General features: G+C 42.4%; 1 protein-coding gene across 1 annotated transcript in view; it reads left to right on the forward strand.

The window, feature by feature from the left end:
- Positions 1-1,342: 1,342 nt before the first annotated feature.
- LOC128305549 (cyclin-dependent kinase 14) overlaps positions 1,343-23,010 on the forward strand; it is a 105,442-nt gene continuing 83,774 nt past the window's right edge. The window contains exon 1 of the mRNA XM_053043048.1: positions 1,343-1,580. Coding sequence (XP_052899008.1) covers positions 1,361-1,580 — 220 coding nt within the window. The 5' untranslated portion in view covers positions 1,343-1,360. The remainder of the gene's footprint in view (positions 1,581-23,010) is intronic.

A 23,010-nucleotide genomic window follows, 5' to 3' on the forward strand; every position in this document is an offset into this window, starting at 1 on the left:
GGGCATCCACGACCGAAACCGGGAACCGAAGCCATCGCTGCAGAGTTCCTATGCAGCACCAGCAGTAGCAAAGAAGGTAAAAGAAAGGAAAAACAACATAAAGACCTATTCCAACATAACCAACATAAGATGCCTATTTTCGCGGGAGAGTAAAGGAGAAACCGCTCGCGCATTGGGCGAAAGGTAGAAGGCACAGGTTCGATCGCCTAGGAGAGGCGCGAAGTAGAGCGAAAGAAAAAGCAAAGTGCACTGCTGTCTTCGAGAAAAAGTTTGCGAGAGCGAAACAGAGCATAGCGAACGGAGCATACCAACAACAACAGCAACATACGAAACCGCGAATGTTTTTTTTTGGAGGATGACGACGACGTTGTCGGTCATTTTCTGCGTGTGGTGACAAGTAGTGTGAAAATATCCACTTTGTAAAATCGTACCAAGCGTTCGCGGTATCATTAGAAAGGTGTACACGTATATGCGTGTTTGTTAGTGGAGCGGGGAGACGGTGATGCGCTTTGTTTTGCTTTCTTCCCAGCAATAAACCGCCCGGAGGAGAGTGGCTAAAAGCAACCTGTCAAAAAGAAGACGGCCGAGATCTATCCGGGTGAGCTGGTGCTTGTTGTATGTGCGTGCGTACACGTACCCAGTACATACGCCACATTCGTATCCTTTGGCCCGACGAGTCCTGTTCAGCTACGGTCTCTTTCCAGCGAACGTGCTGACACGGCGTGATGCCGTGACTCATATCACCATTCGCTCACTCGTGAGCGTGAGATTCCCACTCGTCAGTGAGCAGCTCAGTGCAGGAATTCGGTCGATGCTGTATTTTGGTGCAGTTTCCGTGTGTTCGGTGCGCGTTCTGCACCATAATAAGCATCCGGTTGTAATTGTGTTATTATAATAGTTTTATAATTCTTATTTTCATCCCTTCCATCAGGAGGTCCCCATAGAACTGGATCGATTGAGTTTGCACGTTTGGTCGGCCTTTCGTTTTGTGGTAAATAGCAATTGTTAAGTCTGTGTGATGTTGTGTGTTCGATGCTAGTTAAAATTTGACCGACAAAAATGATTGCCAGACGGCTCCTTCATTGCTTAGCGTAACAAATCGAGCAGATGTTACGCCCGATGTGAATGCTACCTCACATTTCGTGCACAGGTGCATCGTAACGCTATCGTGTTTGTGGTCCGTGCGTAGCTGGAGTGCGTGTCGGTGAATGTGTGCGTGTGCGTCCTTGTTTTTCGTGCAAAGTGATAGTAATTGAAATTTAGAGAAAAAGAAGCAGTGAAATAACCTTTACACCGGTTCGCCACCCTGACCAGAAAGCATAAAGAAGGTGCATGCGGTGTGGTGCGGTGGCGTCAAATAATGTATTGCAGCGTAGATAAAAATCAATCCTCAACCGGTAGTGCGAGTGTTGGTGCCGGCGTAGGCGGTGGTAACGTGATGATGAGCGGTGTGGTGGGATTAAGTGGTAGTGGCAGTGTGGGCAGCGGTGGTGGTGGAGGTGTCGGTGGTGGAAGCGGCGGGTATGGCAGCGGAAACGGTAACACGGTGCCACCGAACAACACGAAAAACGCAAAAGAAGGTAAGTAACGTGGCGTAAGATACGAAGATCTAAAGATCTTTCGACCCTTCACGACGTTAATTCCATCCAGCACCGGTGGACTGGGGGACTGTGCTCATTTTAGCAAACATGTGCTGATATAAAACTTATTCTTCATAACCTTCTTTTGCCCCCTCTTTGCACTCTTCCCACCCAAGAGCAACGTTCCCTGTTTTTGCTTACACTCGATCGTCTCGATCGGTTGTTTTTGCCCTATTCGCTAACGTCACGTCAAAATCTTCTTGAGCGTGGTTTGTCTTAGTGGTACCACCTCATCACACATTTCTAGCCCGTGGGTGGACCAGCTTCAAAATTTTGTCCATAAATAACCGAATCACTCTTCTCCATTTCGAGGCCACGTCTCCCATTCAAGGTTGCCCGACGATCGACAGACAGAGTCCAAGTCCCACATCTCGGTAGGTAGTAGCTTTCGTTAGTCCAACTCCGGGAGGTTGTTTCGATTGTTAATCGAATTTATGCAACAATTTGGAAGTCCTATGGAAGTCCCGTCCTTTACCAATGGAAAATAATGGAGATCTCCTGGTCATTCTGTTTTTGAATTTGAGGTTTTACTTGCAAAATGTTTTGCTCTTCGGCCAGTAAATTTTGCACGGCACGGGTCTCTTTACTCACTTCAGACAAAGTTTGCGATAAAGTAGACAAAGGGGTTTTCAGCCATCTTAAATCGTTTCATTATCTTGAGCTTGCATTATCCTTTTTTAATTTTATCTTTTAATTTAAATTTAAAGATTACTAATACGTGACCCCCGTGAGGTAGTCAAACGAATTAATAAATTGAAATTGAAAATATTGTGACATGATGTATGCAACAAAATGCGTAACGTTCGCGGAATGTGTGACGTCTTACACTGGCGGAACGACTTGCCCCAAAAATCCGATTCTACCTCTCTTACGATAAGAGAAATGTACTCGATAAACCCATTTTCTTTGCGGCCGTGTTGTAAAATATTTGCTTCGTTTTGTGTCGAATTGAGGACAAATTTAATTCTTCGGAGTGTAGCCTTTATCTCACCCGCACCTTTATAAAGTGCGTGTTTGAGAATGTGTTTGCGGTGTTTGGGTTTTGTCGTGTATTACCCGACATCTGTTGCCTGTTTTGCACTGCATCTTATCTTTGCGCGCGTGTGTGATAAGAATCACAACAAAGGGTGCCGATTGTTTCTAGCCGTATTTGGAACACGGTATCGCAACTGTGGATACGATGGTGTTGGAAGTTCGTTGGTAGATTATCTTACATTTTGTGCAATATAATCCAAAGATTAAATCTTGATCCGAGTCGATTAATTAACGTTATGAAAAGTATTTCTTATGATCTCGTGAAGAAACATATATTCTTGGAAAATGCCACTTTCAGTGTTTGCACCATCACTGCAAACATTCGCACCTATAATTTCTTCTTTTATGTTACTCCCGTGTCCGAGCCCATTCTCGTATGTGCTTGTGAAGTTTGTATGCTTAGCAAAATCACGTTCGTACTACATTCCAATAGATGCCCACCTAGCAGGAGTGCTCTAGACGGTATGCGTTTGCGAAGGGAATTGGAAAAGAAACAAAGAATTAATTCGCGCGCAAGAAACGGCAAAAGTCAATGAAATCTTTGTGCATCGACCAACGGCAACGGTAAGACAGGCCTCACGGTTTTAGTCATGCGAGTACCCCCTGAATCTGGTTTCAATGACTGGCAAACCTACACCTGACGATCGCTCTAAAGTGCAATAAGCAGACGTGGTTCTTTTTGTTGCATTCCCATTTAAACGGTGTTCGATTGCAATTGGTGATTTTATGTTTTACGTAAAGTGATAGTAATTTAATTAACTCATGCACAAAAATTTTGAGCTTCTTCGTAAAACTGAAATAGAAGTTTGTACAATGTCCGATTCCATTAAGGAATTTGTATTCTAAAAGCTATCACAAGATAGTTCGGGTTCAGACCGTGTGTGTCATTCTCTCCTTCATTCTTCTCACGATCGATGCTGAGCGTTGCAGAAACTTGATCTTGCTTCTTCCGTCCCAATCGTCATGTTTCTTCACCCTGCAACTCCGTACGGGATGAAGCACACGAAGGCAGTGTGTGTCCTCGGGAACTCGAGTATGAGTGTGCACAACACCGTACAATCAAACGAACGAGCGAAATGCTTACTAAACAACACCGTTCTCGAAGGAAAAAGTAAAAGAATCAATCCGGACCGGAAATTTCTGTAATTATTGCACCATTCTTGGATCGCTAACCGTGAGCTTTAGCAATGTTTCCCCGGTCGATTTCGCAAATCATGTGTGTTTTGTGGGAAATTCCCTTGATAGCGTTGTAACAATCAGTGATAAAATGACAATATATTTAACAGCACGGGACTAGTACCCTGTGCAAGTTTTAAAATATTAGTTTTTAGCTCTGATATTCTTGGCAGTGCGATTGACAATGCCACGTTTGTGGACAGCTTGTAATTCAATTGGCTTGACTAGAACTTATTTTTAAAATGTCATCCCATATTTATGAGGGACTTCAGAGATATGTCGCAATAACCTACTTCGAACAAAGCTTATTTCCATTTTCGCAATTAAGAAATGCGAAAACGTTCTAAGGTTAATTGTTGAACGTAAAAAAATAATCAACAAATTGCTTGTGTTCCAAATGGAGCAACGTAACCGGCTCCCATACGGCGGATATACCAGTTATAGATCATTTTCAATTTTTTAGCATCTTCCCGGACTCGCTTACGCTAAATGCACACGCTGCACTATGTGGAATTGTTTTGCAAACAATCGATTGGCATAAACACAACTACTTTCTGCTTAGCGCTTTGCCGCACTAGAACTGATTCACGCTGTCTCGCGTACTGCTTGAAACTGCAGAACGCAGCGAGCGAGTAGTGACAAAAAAAATGACAACGACGGTGCATCAGCTCTTTCAGTGCTGTGGAAATGGGTTTCCCGGTGAAAATAAAGATAAAAAAAACATTATTTGCTTTCACAGTAAATGCACCGTAAACCGTGTGTGTGGGTATATTTATGGGATGCTGGCTCCATTCATGCGCATGTGTTTCGTTCTAGCGTGCTAAAACGCTTAATGCATAAAAGTGAAATGATTTTTTCCCCGTGTCGTCGTTCTAGGGTTTTTTCTTTCGTAGTTAGAACTTATCTGGCGCTTGCACATCGTTTCCACGACTATCTTTTCTCAGCAGTGTTTCAATCCCGTGTGGACCATTGTCGAGAAACTAGCGTGTGCATATAGAGCTGCATATTTTCGAAATGATGGCGTCGTAAATGGGTGGATTTTCGCACCACAGTGAAAGTATGCATGAAAAACCAACACAAGAAAGCTTTCCACATTGTAAAAGCAATCGAGATAAAACGTACTGTATAATTCTTTTGGGTTTTTTTGTAGTTGTAGTTAGCTTAAGAATTTTCTTCAAGTTTTTGCCAAATCACGTTGCGTTAAAAACTGTCGTTAAGTGCCGTGTTTAATGTGCGTATAAAAACGATACTTATGCGTTATCATTTCAATCAGCACATTTTTCAATGCTCACCACTGCAAATTAAAACGGCAGAAACGTTCGATAGCATCGCATAAACTTTTTCCCCGCAGAACTACATGGCTGGTAGAAATAACGTTCCCTTTTTTCTGTCTGCTTCAGACTGTTAAGTGAAGCAGTTCCATGCAAAAAGGCAGAATTTTCATGTGGGAACAGTAAGAAACTTATTTAATGCGGAATGTTCTCTCACCGCCATTCGGAAGGGTTCATTTTTGGAGACAGTTGACAGTGTTTTGCGCTGCTGTTGCTGGTCTTTTATGTTATCGTTTCTCGTCTTCTTTTACGGTACGTTTGTTCCAGTTTCCGGCTCACTTCCGACAGATTGCAGCACTATTTCAGTTGTTCTATACTACTTCAGCTGTTTTTCCCTGTGCTTTTTTTTCTGGTGCTTCAGGATTATTATTCGTCTGCTTTGCTGCGAAATTTTGAAGTAGAAAAAACAGAGCTCTAGCAAATGCACATACCAAATGCAATCTTTCTCTTCTAACCAATCTTTTTCGAGTGGGAAGGAACCACATCAAACGGTGGATAAAATAAACACGAATGCACTGGCATAACTGAATGTAGTAATTGCAGCAGGAAAAGAGAACATGGAGAATGGAAAAGGAGAGCAATCGTAGCGATCGCTATCTAATCCATTTGGCGGAAAATGTGTACGTCACCGGATCCGGCGAGTCGACCGGCCGAATCAAGTTGATTTAATTCCTGTTTCTCAGCAAAAGTACTTGTCGGCAATGCTCGATGACTTTTTTCTATTTTATTAAATTAATAATTGGTATTGGCTGAGGGATAAATGAATTATTGCTTTGATTTCAATGCTCATGCATAATAGCCGGACCTTCCGGAATCTCCAACTTGAGTAATGAATTTAATCAGCTTAATACGATTCTACGTACAGCTACTAGACGAGCTCCTTCAAATCGCGAGTTTGAATCAAGCCCCCGGTGGTGTACTTTTTAGCAAACCACCCGGCTGGTATGATTTCAAGATAATTAACGTTTATAATCAATTACACTCCGTATCAATTATCGCTCCGTCTGCAAACAGTGACAGTGCGGCATAATTAATCCATACTAATTTGCATGCCCTGTGTGTCAAACTCCACCCGAGCCGTGGGGGCGGTAAAATGCACGTGTTCCGGTGACACTTGACGGTGTTATGAGTGACCTTATGAACATTAATTTCTTTTCTTTTCAATTATGGCTTTTAAACGATGGATTGGATCGATTTATTCTAAAGCTGACTGAATGTCTACTACTCATCTATGAACGGGCAGTGGTTAGAACTCTGCTACTGTCTTAAATTTTCGTTTGAGACTTGAAATTATAGACGTTTGTTCCGCGAGTTGTTCTCTGATACAGTCTTAGTTTTTTGGTGCCATTATTGTGCTACTACGTGCTGCGATCGTATCGTATCGATCATAGGCTTGATATTCTTGTTGTATACATTTACTAAGTATATATTTTCACATAAACAAGATAAAAAATTAGTATTTTCATCATTAGCCCAGCTGCAAAATTTCCCTATCAGCGACCCAGAATGTGTTTAAATAACAACTGGTCGATGCAAACAGTTTCCTCTGCGACACTAATCACGTCAACACAATGCCATGCAAGATTAACTCCACGGAATGTGAAGCATTCGTTAACCGTGTGAGTGTGTGTGTTTTTTCTTCTTCTCCTCAATACACTAACCACCCCAGGCCAGCCAGCCCAATGCAATTGAGTTTTCCCAGACCGCGGCATATGAGCGCAGTGTGGCGAAAACTGTCATCGTTCGATTCTGCTCGGTCTCCGCGATCGTTTGGTTCCGGTTCACCATTAGGTTGGTCTTGTTTTAAAGATTCAATTGGAGCTACCCTTCCCGTGGAACCTTCTCTCATTACACGCCGTTGGCTATTTGGTCGCGTTCCGTCCGATACCGATACGAGAAGCTAGTTTGTAGTTTTCCTATCCTTTTCCTGAGCACAGAACACCCGAGCACGGTGTTTCCAAAGGAATGCTGTTGCGATTGCTTTCACCCATGGAGTGTATCACCTTAGGCACGCACATACGGGCCAGTATTTATAGGCGCTCGAAATGGTTGTGTCCACACGCCGTGGTTGCACTAATTTTCTGTGGCGCTGAATTAACGGGCGGGTTTATTTTTGTCGGCAAAATATTTACGCACACGCGCACCGCGCCAACCATCGGGATGACACTTTTCCAAGTGGTGGTGTGCGTTTCCCTTGCTGCTGTGCAGTTGGATTTTCACCTGAAAAAGCAGAACCGTTTCCGTACCGCGCCGTGTGGCAGACAGTGCGTTGGGGTTGGTTTGGAAATTCTTGTAACTGATCCGACTACGAGTGGTATACGCGTACACGAAAAGCGATGCGGACAATCTCATTAATCACGCGACCACGTGACTGGGATTTAATTCTACTCATTACTATGCACAGCCGCTGCGAGATACTAGTTTCATTTGCAAGGAAAAGCAGCATTCTTGCGCTCGCCTGCCTGCTGGCAGTGGTGGGTGCTAAGTTGTTTGACATAAATTGGAGAAAACATACTTAAAGAGCTTTAGCCATGGAATTAGGCTGATTGAATTAATGAAGCAAAGTAAAACATTACACCAATATCTTACACGTACACGGCTGCCGACTTTTGTGCGAACGCTTTGCTAATAACGGCTTCACGTGATTGGAATTGACGTCCGCGTGTTGTTGTTTCCTACCGCGAAGGGAATGATTGGTGGCGCACAAACTAAACAAAACAAAAAAATGGTCCATATATTTGCGTCTCACGTCCGCACTGGTTCGCACTGACTAGCTGATCACGATTCCTGACGAAGAAGATGATGTTCAAAAGTAACAAAAAAAAAACACAAAAATCACACACAGACACATACTTAACCATCGAAAGCTCATCATTCGGCCATTTATCATCATTTGGATGGCGAAAAGGTGAAACGCACAAGAATCTTTCTCCTCATGGGCAGGTGGAAAAGTTTTCCTTTGCATGAACTACGCGGTCGAGTTTACTTTCTTCTTATGCTGCTTACGACGATGCAGTTCAGGTGCCTGAAGTATGGGCGGCATTGGGAAATGTTTAAGGAAGAAATTGCAAATTAATCATTCCTTTGTCACCGAAGCGAAGGGTGGCTCTAATTGGAGGTGAGAGCTGCGGCAGTGTGTTGAATTGGCGGAAAATTGATCGTCGTTGCTGGAATGTTTGGTGAGTAGGTTGCGTAATTCTCTTTTGTTGAAGCTCAATTAAATTATCATGAGCAAAGTAAATGGCAAACTATAACCTAAAGATAAAAATGACATTTTACACAAGATAAATGGACTGGCCGAATAGTGGCATCGGTAAAACTACCTATCAATAGCAAGTTCGATCTGCGTTCAAGTCTTGGATGGAGCAGTGATTTGATTTTTCGGTTGAATGAATAAATCAGGTAAGATAAATCCTTGGCATGGATTGCATGAATCTCTAAACAAGAAGATGAATAATGCGATGGCTGTGTTGTTATCTATCTAAGTGTAATTTAGCGCTTAGATTGACTATTGTTTAACACACCTGGTAATTGCTTAACCTCATCATGCATAACGTATATACGTATATGCCTTTTGTACCAAACCCCGTTTTTGCTTCGCAAAATATCGATTTAGAACGATTTTCTTCAGCAGACCGTGAAATATTTTCCCTAATCCACCACTCACGATCATTTATCGACTTTGCGCTCGTCGATCGATACGCTTCCGCGGCAAAGCAGCTGTAGCAAATTGTTTCCCTTTTTGTCATTGTAATGATTCGATTCCACTCTGTCCCCGGGTGATGGCGGATCGATCGATCGATTACAGAAGTCGTTCCACATTTCTGTGCCCAATTCTAACTCCAACCTGAACGCCATGCCCATCCGGCGTCGGTGTGATGTAAATACAATGTATTTGTCAAAGTTTGATTGTTCAAGCTCACGCTAAATGGTCCGAACCATGGCCGGAGGATGGTGGGTTGCGTATGCGAAGCGTTTACTGTTTGATAATCCCATTATCAACCTACTTATTTCTAACTCCAGGCGGTAAATCAGCGGTGGTGATGGCTGGTAGGTGGATGAAATGAAGCGGAGCTGGATAGTATCAGATGGACCGGAGGAAATATGTTTGTACGTGTCACGAAAACGACACTCGTGGTCGTGTTTTGCTCTTCTCATTGGATGAGGAATGAAATGTAACACATTAGTGACGCAATAGGATGTTGCAATAGGGGCAAGTCTTAGTGATACAAATAGTGTTGATTGAAATAACTAGCTAATAACATAATAGTTGACAAAGTTATTTGACACGAGATGCTCGAGGGACAGTTAATAAGGTTAATCACCATCAACAGTTCTAAATTGTAACCGTTTATTCCGGAGATCGATCTTTCGTTTACAGAAGTCGACTCTACGCCCATGGTTTCATATAGAATTCTATTATTATTAATAATAAAAATAGATAATAGAATTCTAATTATTTGTGTTTCACGCTTCCTTCGGCGTTTGTATAATTGTATGTATATAAGCAAGCCAATTACCCGTAATCGAATGTACACATTCGGCAAAAGCTTCATTGTAATTAAAAATGATCGAATTAAGATGTTTCGCTAAATCATGTTCGTTTTATTCCTTCATTGATTCAATTAATAACGGTAGCAGCTACTGTGCTGCAGGATGATCTCAGACCGTTCTTTTGGCATTCCACATCAATGGGCTTATCTGATGTTATCGGGTTTCTACCCATTTCGCACAGTTTGATGACGTCAAGGCAAAACTTCAGACGATGAAGTAATTCGCCTAGCTAACGAAGTTTGCGAATTCATTTCATCGGCAATTTTATTTCAACGATGTTTCTCGCTTCGCCAAAACTGCCTCACCTAAAATGGCGCAGCCCAAACAAAGAAGAAAAACCATTGGGTTCGGGGTGATGGGATTTAAAATCCGCCGTTGCCCTTCCAAACAATGGGGGAAAGATGTTAGGCCTATATGATGCTGCGGGTTGAAAGTTTGACCACTGGTTCGGTTCTTCGGCATCGCTGCACAAAGGTGAGCAGTAAAAGTGCCAGGGGAAAAGTTGTTCCTGCTTCGTTCGGAGCTGTCGGTTATTTACCTGTGGTGTGGAAATGAAAAAGAATATCATAAAGACCGAAATGTTTATACAGCACTTCATCCACTGCCGGTTGAGGGTTACTATGAGCTGTCAAAGTTGCCTTCCGATGAGTCCACAAATAGCTTCAACAACAGTGTGCTTCTAAAGCTTCGGTCGAAATAAACGACGTTGAGCTTTTATTGACGTCACGAAGAAGCAAAGAAGTTTAAGAGGAAAACCAACAGAATTCGAAAGAAAGTTTGAGAATTTTTCATTTAAAATAATTGTGTAAATGATACTAATCCTGAGGTAAAGTAAGCTTCTTCTTCACCGAACCTTTTTCAGCTTTGGAAGTGATCTAGGCCTGGCATCCTCCTAGGACATTGGAAGATGGTGGAGGAGTTTAGAATTTCTTATATATTACATGACGATATAAGGTAGTCTTGCAAAGATCATCGATGCCATGTCTCCGTTATAAAAAAAAGAATTTTTCGTCTATTACAATAACTCTCTTTACATAAGATGTGTTTATTCATTTGTTTATTCAACAATCTTCATTAGAATATCACTGCCCCGCTGAATGCTGAAGCTGACAGCATTCCTCATTTCGCGCACTCGTACGGTTACGTCAAAACAAAAGAAGTCATAGTGTTATTTTTATTGCGGCATTTTGATTGAAACATTGGGTCATTCCGGTGGCGCATTCCGCTTGGAAATGTCCGGGAGAGCAACTTCAACCCGAGTGCATCACTTCTTTTTTTAACCAGCAAAGCACGATGCAGGCCAAATCAACCCACTCTGTTTGGGTTTTGACTCTGGCCAACGTCATCATCAATCTCGCTTCTTTCGGAAAGGTTTCCGTACAAAGATGCAGCTCGCTGTGACTGTGGTAAATTGGTGTATATGTTTGGTGCTCTCAAAATAGTGATGTGAAATGTTTCCGCTGTCTGTAGAAAAATCGCCTCGTGTATGTTAGACATCGGTATGCTATATCTCACATTTTAACCCTGCAAGCGATAGATGGCGAGGCTCTGTTTTAAGGGCTAAACAAATAGCGTGAAATGAAACATAGAACAGCACATTAATTATATTTTTCATGACGCTCATCTGCGGATTTTTTAACACTTAAATGATCAATCCATACACGACGGAATGTGTTTCCCTTGATGCCCTAGAAACATATGTTCGCTAGTTGTAATACCGTCGCATATCGACCTTTTTTTAGTTCATGCGCGACACTCGTTTCATATCGTAAAGTGCATAATAATGCATCTGTCACGTCGAACATGTTAGCCCATTTCCATCGTCGTTGGCGTATTTCGGGAAGGTGACATCTTTCGGCTGCAGCGTAACGTTTCCGGTGTTTCAAAATTAGGCCACTGCAGGCAAGTCCAACCACCCAGCGCACTCAGTGTCCGTTCGTTCATTTGTGACGCTCGTTGGGCGTTGTTTCGCGTTTGATGATTTTGGTTTTTGCTGCCCTGTCCGAGCCCCGGCCAAACCCGTCCACTGCAAGCGCTTGAAAGCGGTGAGTGAGCTCTTGGGAATGCAAACGGCAGAGAACGAGATCTGCACAACGGTAACGAGATTTGACATCCGAGTGTGTACAAACGTTTCGTTTTCTGGTTCGAACGTAGAACGAATGAATTTGGTTCCTGGCGAGGAGTATCGATTTAGCAAACAAGAGATGTTCTGATCGCTGCTATAAACCTTTTTTGCCAGGATGATGATGACTAGGAACTAGGAAGTCGTTGGAAAAGTTATTTGCTTAAATTAGTTTAGCTGACGTACATGATACGAAGCTGTTCAAGATAGAAAATACACAATTTTACTGAGCTGAAAGTCGTAAAAGAAGGCCCAAATAATACCCAAGTATTGAATGTTTCGATTAACTTATCAAATGGAACAAAATCTGGTACCGATGTCAGTTCTATCTGAGAAGTACAATTCGCCTGTATATGTTCGAATGTGTATACATAGAGCATAATTCCCTCTGCTGCAAACATTTCGAGAACAAAATGATTTTGCAGAATCCACCCGACTGTCTGGGATATTCGCCCGGCCAGAAGTCGGTAGCTTTCCTTCCCGTACGAATCAGGCACTGTGATTTCTCCATGTGCCGAGGTCAAAGAAAATTGCGTCTGTGCAAATACGTAATCGAGAGCAATCACCGTTCCTTGGTGACCATTTGTCGAGCAAATATGCCTGCAAAGACGGTCGGAAGCAGCGGGCGTAGAAAAGGATTAACCGTTTTATGCATTGAGCGCCAAGAAAGCAAAAGCATTTGAATCCTTGTCGAGTCTTCCTCGTCACTGGTACGGTATCGTGCAAATTTCCCTTGGCAAATATTGCTTTCTTCTCGGTATGGAAGTTTAGGGGCGAGCCTCCCTGGTAGGTGGGTATTGGTGGGTATTGAAAGTAAACGCATCTTTAAGCTCATGGAGAGTGAAACGTCCTGACCGCAGCCGGATAAACTTGATGCTGTTGATGCTCACAGACGTCGGATGTCGTGTTTATATTGCCACAGTCGGATATCGATGGCCACACTGTGGCAATGGAAACGATACCATTAGGTGGTTGAATCGGGTGTTTGAGCTGCCCATTGACCTGTTGGTTGTAGCCAACGATATGTGAATGTGTGTGTATCTGGGTGTGATGCTAATGATGGTGGTTAACCAGGGTAGGGCAATGTTGGCAGTTGCCAATTCTCGCTTCCCTTCGTAGCTGCTCGTAGTAATGGTTGATTGGTATTTAAAGTTATTTTACATAAGTGCGTCGTACGGGAGACTCGTACTTATTTAATTTGCCTATCTGCGGTGCCGAGGGAATAGAAATCAATAAACCGCTTCGAACCTTGTAGGGGCATGATGGAATAAATGGCAAAGCCATTAGATTTGTAATACGACTCGTTCGTTTTACTGCTTGATGTTTGTTGTTGGGGTTGAAGTCGCTGTGTATGTTATGTTAAGCCAAGGTAATGGTAGCAGTAACATGACTGTTATAAATGATTGTTATCAAATTATCTTAATAATTAGGTTTTCTAATAAAATATCTCATGGAGTTCTATTTTTTGCTTTTCTTTACAGGTAACGATGACCTAATAAACTTAACGTACTAGTTAGAGAAGTATGACTCGTGTTGTAAATAATTCACTTTATAGCAGATAATCACATCGAAGCATCGATCATTCTTCGTCAATCAAACGAAATAATGATATTACAATGATCTTGCCCGATATTATGCAATTGCTGCATGCACAAACTATCGATAATACCTTGTGAACTATACTTTTTTTTTTTCATTTATTCCGAGACGGCCAGGCCGTATTGCTTGTGAACTATACTATGTGTAATGAATTTATCTGTTTGCCTATAAAATTCATTACTGCTCAAGCTGCTCAAGAGGTTATCGTAGCCATCTGTAGCAAGTTATGACAGCTCGGGTCTATTAGGCATCGTGCGGGATAATGTTATTTACCCGTCGTATGCGTCATTGATCGTACACTATCGTCTGTATCGCGTGCAAGTTGTGCGACAGTAAAGCAAAAAGGTCGTTTCATCTATGTCAGCATAAATTTTCAACTCATTCGTACCATCGATACACAACACAGCAACGCCCCGTGTGAAAGAGGTCCCGTTCAACCCGTTCCTTGTTGGTGAAATGTGCAGCTAGACGAGATACATGGTGGACAGGTGGCCGAACTCCCCGGATAGCTCTGGCGTGTTGGCATACGCTCAAGAATGCTTCGAGCCGAAAAATGGACTATTAAGTAAATCGTTCACTTTCCCGTCACCGAAAGCGAACGTCATTCCGGGCAGCGTTTATGATTATGATATGGGTATTTAAATATCGCTACCCACTATCCATCTTCGCCGTGACGGTTTGGCCGAAACTGGGTTCAAATCCACTATTGGGTGGACGGGCCTTTGCGATGCGAAAGGTTGTTTGTGGAGAAGTTTCATGTTAAAAGACGAATTAAACGCTAACTGCTACATTTTCGAGCCGCATAATCGTATGTTACGCAGGCCATCCCCACACCCACACTCCCGTGCGCCCATTTCAACTTCCTCCCGTGACAGGTGGTCCTGTTGACTGGAACCCTGTTTCTGTACATGGGACCATTTAATTTGCCACTTTATTTCCCATGAGATCCGGATATTCTCATCACGATTAAGACCATCCCTTGTCCCCCGAGGGGTGGTGAGTCGGATAGGGGGATTCTGAATTTTGCTCAAGTTAACAAAAAAAAAACGGAAACCTGAAAGTTGAGTGCTGCTGAAGGCGCTTTTCACCATTTCCCTCGCCGGTACTGGCTGGCCAACAGTGACGACATGTACTATTATCCATTTGCTGTTTGGTTGGTGCTGATGAGTTTGAGTTATATAACAGCGCATCCCTTTTGCTGTTAGCCTTATCCCGGGGTTTTACCGGGGCCCTATTACATCGCCCTTTCGGCCATGGCCATGGTTTTGGGAGTGGCATGAATATTTTATGGAAATTTAGTAATCACATGAATACCATACCCGATGCAAATGATTTCACTTTCAACGTGTGCGCTTCCAATCTTTGGTTCTCCACCGCGTTAAAGTTGCAAAAAAGCCAGAACATTTGATTTTATGCTCTGCTTTCTGTGGAAATCTTTCCGTAGCAAAGTGGTGCTCCCCATATTAGAATAGGTTTGTTCACCATGCCCCCGGTAATCGGTGCTTTGTTGGTCATGGTTTTAAAAATTTTGGTCAAATCAAGCAACACAATGGCGGCGGTTCAAAATGGGCGACCACTCGTTGGGTGCGAATTAACAGAGCGAAAGCACTGTTTGCTAACCGGTTGGTGTATGGTTTGGATAAGCCTTGGATAGGACAGCCGGTGTCCGATCGGCACGGAAAAAGGGCCTTTTTAAGCGTACCAGACACTAGAGCTGCGCAGTGCTAACTAAATTATTTTAACGAGCCCTGCGAAAAAAAAGGAATGTAAAACTGTCCAGCTAAATGGCGCCATAGTCCCTGCATCAACATCCTTTTGGTTCTTTGTCCTACAAGGGGCTTTTTTCCACTTCGCATCTGCCCGGCTTGGGTGCGAAAGGCTCGCCGAATGACCGAACAAATAGCTGGCTGTGTGGTACCTTAGCCGTGAAAAAGCGATGTGTAACAACTGGTAAATTCCTCCGGTACAGGTAACTAACCCAAAATGGGGTGCTCCAGAATAGACGTAGTGTAACAAAAGGGAGAAATAATACCTAAAAAAAGGTTCAGTATAAGATCTTGTAGATAGAAAAAGGCAGCAGTGGTTAGTGAAACACGAGTCGAGAATGTTTGTACACTTCCCTTGCAACGAAAAAAACGGCGGAAGAAAAAACAGGAAGAATTAACTTATCCCCCAAACGAAAAAGGACACATCGGTTTGAAGTGCACTTCTGGTTGGTTCCTTTATGATGTCCGAATCAAATTATCAGTGTGCAGTTTGGTGTGCTCTAAACTCGGTTCGCTGGTGCTTAGAAGCATGTGGGAAGATAAAGAAATTCGTTCGTCGAGGTCGGACCGCTCATTTCTCATCTCGGAACTTCATCATTTATGTTACGGTTCGAGCGGTGGACATGGATGAAAAAAGAGAGTATTTTCCTGAATTTATTTCCAACAGCTCTCTCGAACGGACTGCGGACTGTTGATCGATTGCGCTTTTTATATGTTTCATGTAGAAAAGATTTCAGTTTAAAAAAATGTCCTGTCGTATAGACCTTTCACTGGATGGAATTAAATGTACTGCAAAGAGCTCAATATTGTCTGTTTCAGGGATGACATATGGTCTTTTTTGAGAATAATTTTTCAAAGGTCGTAGAATAATAGACTTGTTTTAAGAGAGATACAAATGTCGTACGAATTTGTTGTTAGTTGTTAGTTTGACATTAGTCTCTCTAAATCTAGTCGTGCAAGATTTAAGGAACGTAGTTTAGGACTGTCCCTTGGAGGCTCCGTGGGTATTCGATCTAACCGACGTTTTTGGATCAAATCTAAGTTAGTCTCTGGCCTTTCTTCAAGAAGGATATTTCATTCTGCATGAAGTTGAGGTGGCCCGGTAACATGATGGTAGCAAAATTGCAATAAAGTCACAGAAAGCCAAAGAAAAAATGACAGGCCTATACCTCTTGAGGTTGTTGTTCCGATAAAGAAGAAAAAAAAGTTCTCCTGTTCTGGAACGCAATATCTAGGTCTGAAAATTGAGACCCAGTAGAACTTGATGGATCTCAAGGGCAAAGACTTCTTGGTCAGTATATTACTATCATTTATTAATTTAAGGAGCACTCTGTCCACAAGCATGGTAGAAGATTAATTATTCTGTACCCGTACCCGTAAATGGCATAGAATACATAAATTGTAATTGACGTATACGAAGCATTTTCATTTTTCCGAATCAAATTTTAAACTCGAATTGAATCGAGTGAAGAATCGAATTTTAAACTATCTCTCCAAGGTAATTGCGTCTTTCTATTGTCGAGGTACGCGGATGAGTCACATAACCATCGTTGTACATTACGCCCTTAAGTGAAGACTCACAATGCAAATTTGGACATTTGAGTTGCAAATAACATGCAAAACGTATCACCCGAGTTGTATCATTGTGCCACAAAGACAATGTGCCTGCAATCCTAAATAATTATGCCCAACTGTCAACTTTCGTACTATTTACCGTGGACGTGGCCTGTGCACGCAATCACGAATTTTAAAACCATCAACATTATAATCGTATCAATCATAACTACATGAAATGTGTTTAATTGTGTAGCACACCGTGGTGCAACAAATCGGTCAACTTGTGCCAGTTATCGAGCGGTGATGGTTTTGCGTGCGACCGAACATTGTTGTCGGCTGTGGTCGAGAAAGAACCGCTTCTCCCCCCCGGTACCAAGGGAGCAGTGCAGTAGCAGTCGGTGTGGGTACGATCACGTGCCGATGCAGCAAGGCATTTCACCCACGTTTGGTGTCACGTTTTTGGCACCGACCGATAGGGGTACGTGTTAGTTGCGATGGGGATGCTTGCCGTTGCTGCTGTACGGGATCGATAAGCGAGCGTTTTCTTGCTTGTGAACAATCAGCAGAATGGAAGTACGAAGCACGTTTCTCGGTTCTAATGGAGGTAGAATTTTTTCGTCCTATGCAGCAATTTCCGTTTGGCATTGGAAGCGAAAAGTAATGCAATAAAAAATAAATATTTTAATTGTTTTTGTTTGGCTGTTGTTAGTTAAAAAAGGCATGGGCATTTTTATGTGTAAAAATGAACTGCTCTATAAGAATAAACAATAATTGTATTTTTTTAAAGGCAATTGAATGTGATGATCATTAGATTGTATCAAGCATCGAAATTGCTCGCTGTACTTGCATCTAGACACACTTAACGCTTCCTTCGACGGAGCTTTGCTCCACTTCGCACTTTTGCAGAATAAAATTAGCACCATCAGCTGGCGCCCTTGTTCGCGCGATACCATTAGGCTACGGGTACGGGTAAAAAAGGGAATCCATTATGATACGCTGCGCGCTGCTAGCCCTCTAATAGCTTAATTATTGGCGACATGCCGCTAATTGGATCCATTTACATCTTACTGCTCTCCGGCCTCGTTTGCTCGCCGGTGAAGATCGCGAAGATGTCAAGTTTTTGGCGCACCACTAGGGGGGGGGGGCAAGTATGTTAAAGTAACTTCTCGCTGAACTGGTGGTTGCAACTTTGTTTCGATATAAATGCACGAATAATGCAATTCTTACATGTAGCCCGATACGAAATGTCATCACACTGACATGGTTAATTGTTGTGAAGAACTGTTCAAATGATTGACGTTAAGTTTTTGTCGCCAGTAAGATCGTTATTGCAGAAATGCGTCAAGGTCATGGTTTTGAGTAAACATTTGGCACATTTCTAGTGTCTTGAGCCGTGTTTAGAGTAAGACTAATCAATCAATAAGATAAACAGCACAATAATACCAACGGAGTGTTGATTAAGATAGCCAGAGGTCATGCAGCTAGCGTATGACTTATTGTACAAACTGTGCCATCTTTTTTTATCGGAATCATGAGCAATTGCTAAAAATAGTAGAAATGTAGTTTTACTCAATGTCAACATTTCAATGTCATATATATTTAATCGATCGGGAATATTATTCATGGGCAATATTATTCGCATGTTGGAAAATCCCATTTCAGCTCCTCTTTTCTATTCCACCATCCAAAACACACGTTCACCGCATCCTCTCAAGGATGGAGCGGGAATTCTTCTTCATCTTTCAACGCATCGGTAGCTCCGGTTGGACACCGTGTGAAAGGGAACTATTTTCTTTGGCGCAATGCACGTCAGTTGCACGTGCATGGTTTCTCTTCATCCTCAAATCCATTTCATCCACTTCCAGGTCGTAGAGAGAGAGAGAGAGAGAGTGAGTAAGAGGATAAAGAAGCTGAGTTTGTTTTCCCTTCCATTTGACGACTATTGCATATCGTGTGCCTTGAATTGCAAAGATGCTGCTACTGATGCGCGACGACGACACAGGCACAAAGTTGCGTACATTGCGCGAGGCAGCAAAATGAACAGTCTACTGTTGGGGTGGTGGTATTAGCGGAAAGACAATCAGCCATATTTTTCTTTGAAAAATCTCATTTACGTACGCAAACGGCCCCGACCCCGCGCGAAAACGTTTGCGGAAGGCAATTACCATCTCACGCGCATCATGACGGGAGCCGCGTAGTTCGGGTTCGATTCGATCCCACCGGGCCATAGTGGCCGGATGATATTTACGCAAATGGATTTCCAATCGGTGGCGACATTGGCGGGAGGAGGGGACGATGCAGACATTCGCGGTGCAGGAACGGGTGCACAGGACCGTACCGTCACGGGACGCACAAAAAAGGCATGCTTCTCCGCAGCGCGTTCTCATACGTTTCCAGCGCAGGTTCAATCACATGCAGCCGACGCACGGCGGGAAACTATTTGCATGCACGCGCGGCATTCAGACGGAAATGGCAAATAGCATGCAAATATGTGTCTCTTGCAACTCTTCGCCGATGGTGTGGTTGTGGATGGATGTGGATGGTTCAGCAGTATCATCTTCCACGTACCCCCGGTTACCGGATGAAGCAGTCATAGATAGGTTGTTATTTTTTTGCTCAGAACTACTTAGCTTCCGTAACATTTTGACAGCGGAAATGTTATTTGAAGGCGCGGAAAATTGTGATGCCATGCCGATCGAAGAAATGGATGCTATTTCGCGACAAATTGAGTGTCTGTTTTGCACAAAAATAAGGCACATAATATTGTAGAAGTAATTTTATGAAAACTAGTCTGCTAGACTAGTAATCAAAGTGAACTTTCCCCCCACTGTCTAGAAGATGTCCTTACCACCGATCTATACAACTACGCCGATAATGATCATGCCGCTGTAAAAAAGAGCAGGTGCTGTTGAAGATATGGTAATTTAATATGCAAACAGCATCAGCTACCGAATCGTTCCACCACCCGGAATGTGTTGATTTGCAGGAGCGAAAAACGAGCGAAAAGATTTTCGCATGTCTCGAGGAAAAGAGTATTGGTCGTCTCGTCTTTTTAGCCAGCTGGCAAGATATTGCTGTTATGCTCAAATCCTTTTCTCTAACCTGCGTGTTTTATTGCTCTATTGCCTGTGTCCATCTGTTGCAGCAATTTCGATGCAAGCGTGTATTTTTTTTTTTTCATTTGCATACATTTTTCAATGCATAACAATGAAGCTGGAATAAAATAAAGGATTGTGAAATATCTTATTGCTTTAGGCGTTCGTTTGTAAAATTCTATGAATATTGAGCATGTTTTGTGCACTATCGTGGTACTGTTTTGTTGGATTTTATTGTCACAAAATGATTTTTTAAGTTCTTTTACACAAACATGTGCAGTTAATATTACTTTCTTCTTGTACAATATCCTTTTTGCTATTAAACTTCTCAGTCAATTAAAACATCATCAATTGGCGTGCCACGCATTGACGAATGGTGTAAAGAAATATGCATCACATCACATCGCGTAGGACAAACCAGAGAATCCACGATAATTCAGGCCACATGTATCGGGAACATTGCACCCAACCGTTGAAAAACAATCGTACACAGCAAGAGACATGTAGCTATTTGTTGCGCCGCGATCGTGAGCATAGTTTTTAATGGAAACACATTTTTTCGTTTCCAACGTGAATCGTTACTCATCTCTCGTTTCACCGTACGTACAGCATTGGTTGCAATTTTGGTGGTCGTTGTCTTATTCATCTTAATTTGCCTCTCAAATGCGACATGCGGCAGCATTGTAGGTGGTGCCCACCCACAAGCATGCGGTTGCGGCTGAAGAATGAACGCGATTGTATCTATGCTCTCGCGGTGGGCGATCTGTCGTGGTTATTCTCCTCGTGCACAGTCACTCCATCCTTACTTGTTCCATTTTGGCGTGTTGTTTTGAAAGTATTATAAAAATGTTTTTATTTAACAACTATCGTATCTTAGGAGTAGTCTAAATAATTGATCAAATTAATACACGACATGCGTGTCAAATTGTTGTACGACACATGAAAGGTTGTGTGATACGTATCGAGGGTAAACACACGTCAATTATTCGCGATGGCAATTTTTGTTCATTGTCCGTGATAGCGTTGAAGCAAATTAGATAAATCTAAAAATTGATCATGATGTTGCATATTTATCTGCTCAAATAAAAATGTGGCCACTCATTGTATCTATCGCTCGAACACGGTATTCGATGAAAAATCAATCCCCCAATGTTTTGCCGATGTTTGGGCGGTACTTTGCCAGTGTGGCATCTGCTCCACACTGAGGATGACAATGCAAAACGATTTAGTACCGTGACGAGGACGGGCGCATGTTTTTGCTACGTTAAATCATACACCGTGTTGCGATACGTTCGGTGACATACATGCACGCACCGCATCCCAAGGAAAACCCCATGTGTTGTACTACGGCGTCGTCTAGTGTACCATCCCGAAACATACACAGCTCCCGGTGTGCACGTTTACTGCACTGTACGATCTGGTGACTTGTACATTTGGGTTTGTAGGTGCATGTTGTGCGATTTGAATTTTCCCCTTATCCGCACGCCCGACCCAGAGTGTGAGAGCACCGTGTGTGTGTCCCGGCAAAGTCAACACTAAATCGTCGCGCATAGTTCGATGCACGGTGACGATTGGTCGTGTGATGGAGGTTTATTTTTAATTTGTGACTATTTTTAAACATCGCCAAATCGACGACGTGGAAAATGAAACAAAAAACAAACATCAACCACAACCAATGCACAATAAAAACTCCGTGTGGGAAAGGAGGAGAGAAAAAAAATATATCACGATTGGAGCTGGGAGAACATGTGCAATGTTGGCAAAAAAGCCCCCCGACTCGTGCAAAACAAGAAAATAATGTACAACATCGCTTCCGAAAGCGTGTCACCTGTGTTTGTGTGTGATTACTGTGTTTTGTTTGATTCAATCGTGGTAATTGTAGAGTAGGTCGTGACGATGGTTGACAAACCATTTTATGAATGCAAGTGCGAGGAACAATCCTGCTGTAAATCATGCGGAAGTCATGTATATAGTGTAAATTATATGTTGATCGCCTGACAACTAACAATTGATAAAGTTTAAAAACACGATTAGCTCATGCGGTATTGCTTGACTGTTTGTTATATTTCTTAGCAGAATATTGGGAATTTTCATCTTTACTATCCGTTTAGATTTAATTCATCGTTTTGTACAGTGCCGTACGGTACAATAAGATCTCTATTAAAATAGATCCGTCGTTTAAACTATTGCAATTTTTAAGTCAAATATGCAATGTGGTTTTTTGTACACATTTTTGGTATGCTTTTATTCTATTATTCAATTCGTTACTTGACGTATTAAATGATCGTAAACGTCTTTTTTATAAGTAATGATGCTGATACATCAATTTCGTTGCTATAGAAACAAACTGTCTTATTATTTTGACCGACACTGTATGTTTAATACTTTTTTTTATTTTTCAAACAGTCTAACCGTATTAATTTATGCTTCATTATTGTTATTTTTCTAAAAATATCTTTTTGTGCAGTAATGAGAATACCTCCATGAGTATCAAGGAACATCTTAAACTTAGATAATTATAGCAACATTTTTTGTTCCCCATTGCTGACGTGCTTTTGCATAAACACATATTTTACATACCTATGATTCCACTTGAAAACTTCTTCGGCGAAAATAAAACACTCGAAGGAAAAATAACGCCACACAGGAAAAAAATAGATCTTGAATACCATCCATTATTCTGCGGCAGGTTTACAATGCTCCATAATTCATCTCCGTCCCATCCTAATTTATGCACATCCAAATCAGTTTTGATGAGCTGCAGGTGCTCCGTCGGTAGCGCATTCGAGGAGAGAATCCCGCACTTGCCACCTTCTGCGGGTACAGCACGACACCACCCCCTCGGCCCTTTGGGTCTGCCGTATGAGTGTGTCGCTATTTGTTTGGGCTGGGTCTTGGTTTCGGCGTGGTCGTCCTGTTTTTATCTCACCTATTGCGGCATGCTGTAACGAATTGTCTAGTCGGAAGGTCGAAAGCCGTCTATTATGAATCCCTATTCGGTAGGGGTTATGTGCGTGAATGAAGAGTCTCACCAACTCACCCTCCCCAGACCACCGTGTGGACCAGGATCAACTGTTTTCTTACGCGAAGTTATGCTAGAATATCGGTCGAAGTTCCTACGTCATGAGGTTGTTC

The sequence above is a fragment of the Anopheles moucheti genome, chromosome 3 (genome assembly GCF_943734755.1).
Source record: "Anopheles moucheti chromosome 3, idAnoMoucSN_F20_07, whole genome shotgun sequence".
Classification (NCBI taxonomy): domain Eukaryota; kingdom Metazoa; phylum Arthropoda; class Insecta; order Diptera; family Culicidae; genus Anopheles; species Anopheles moucheti.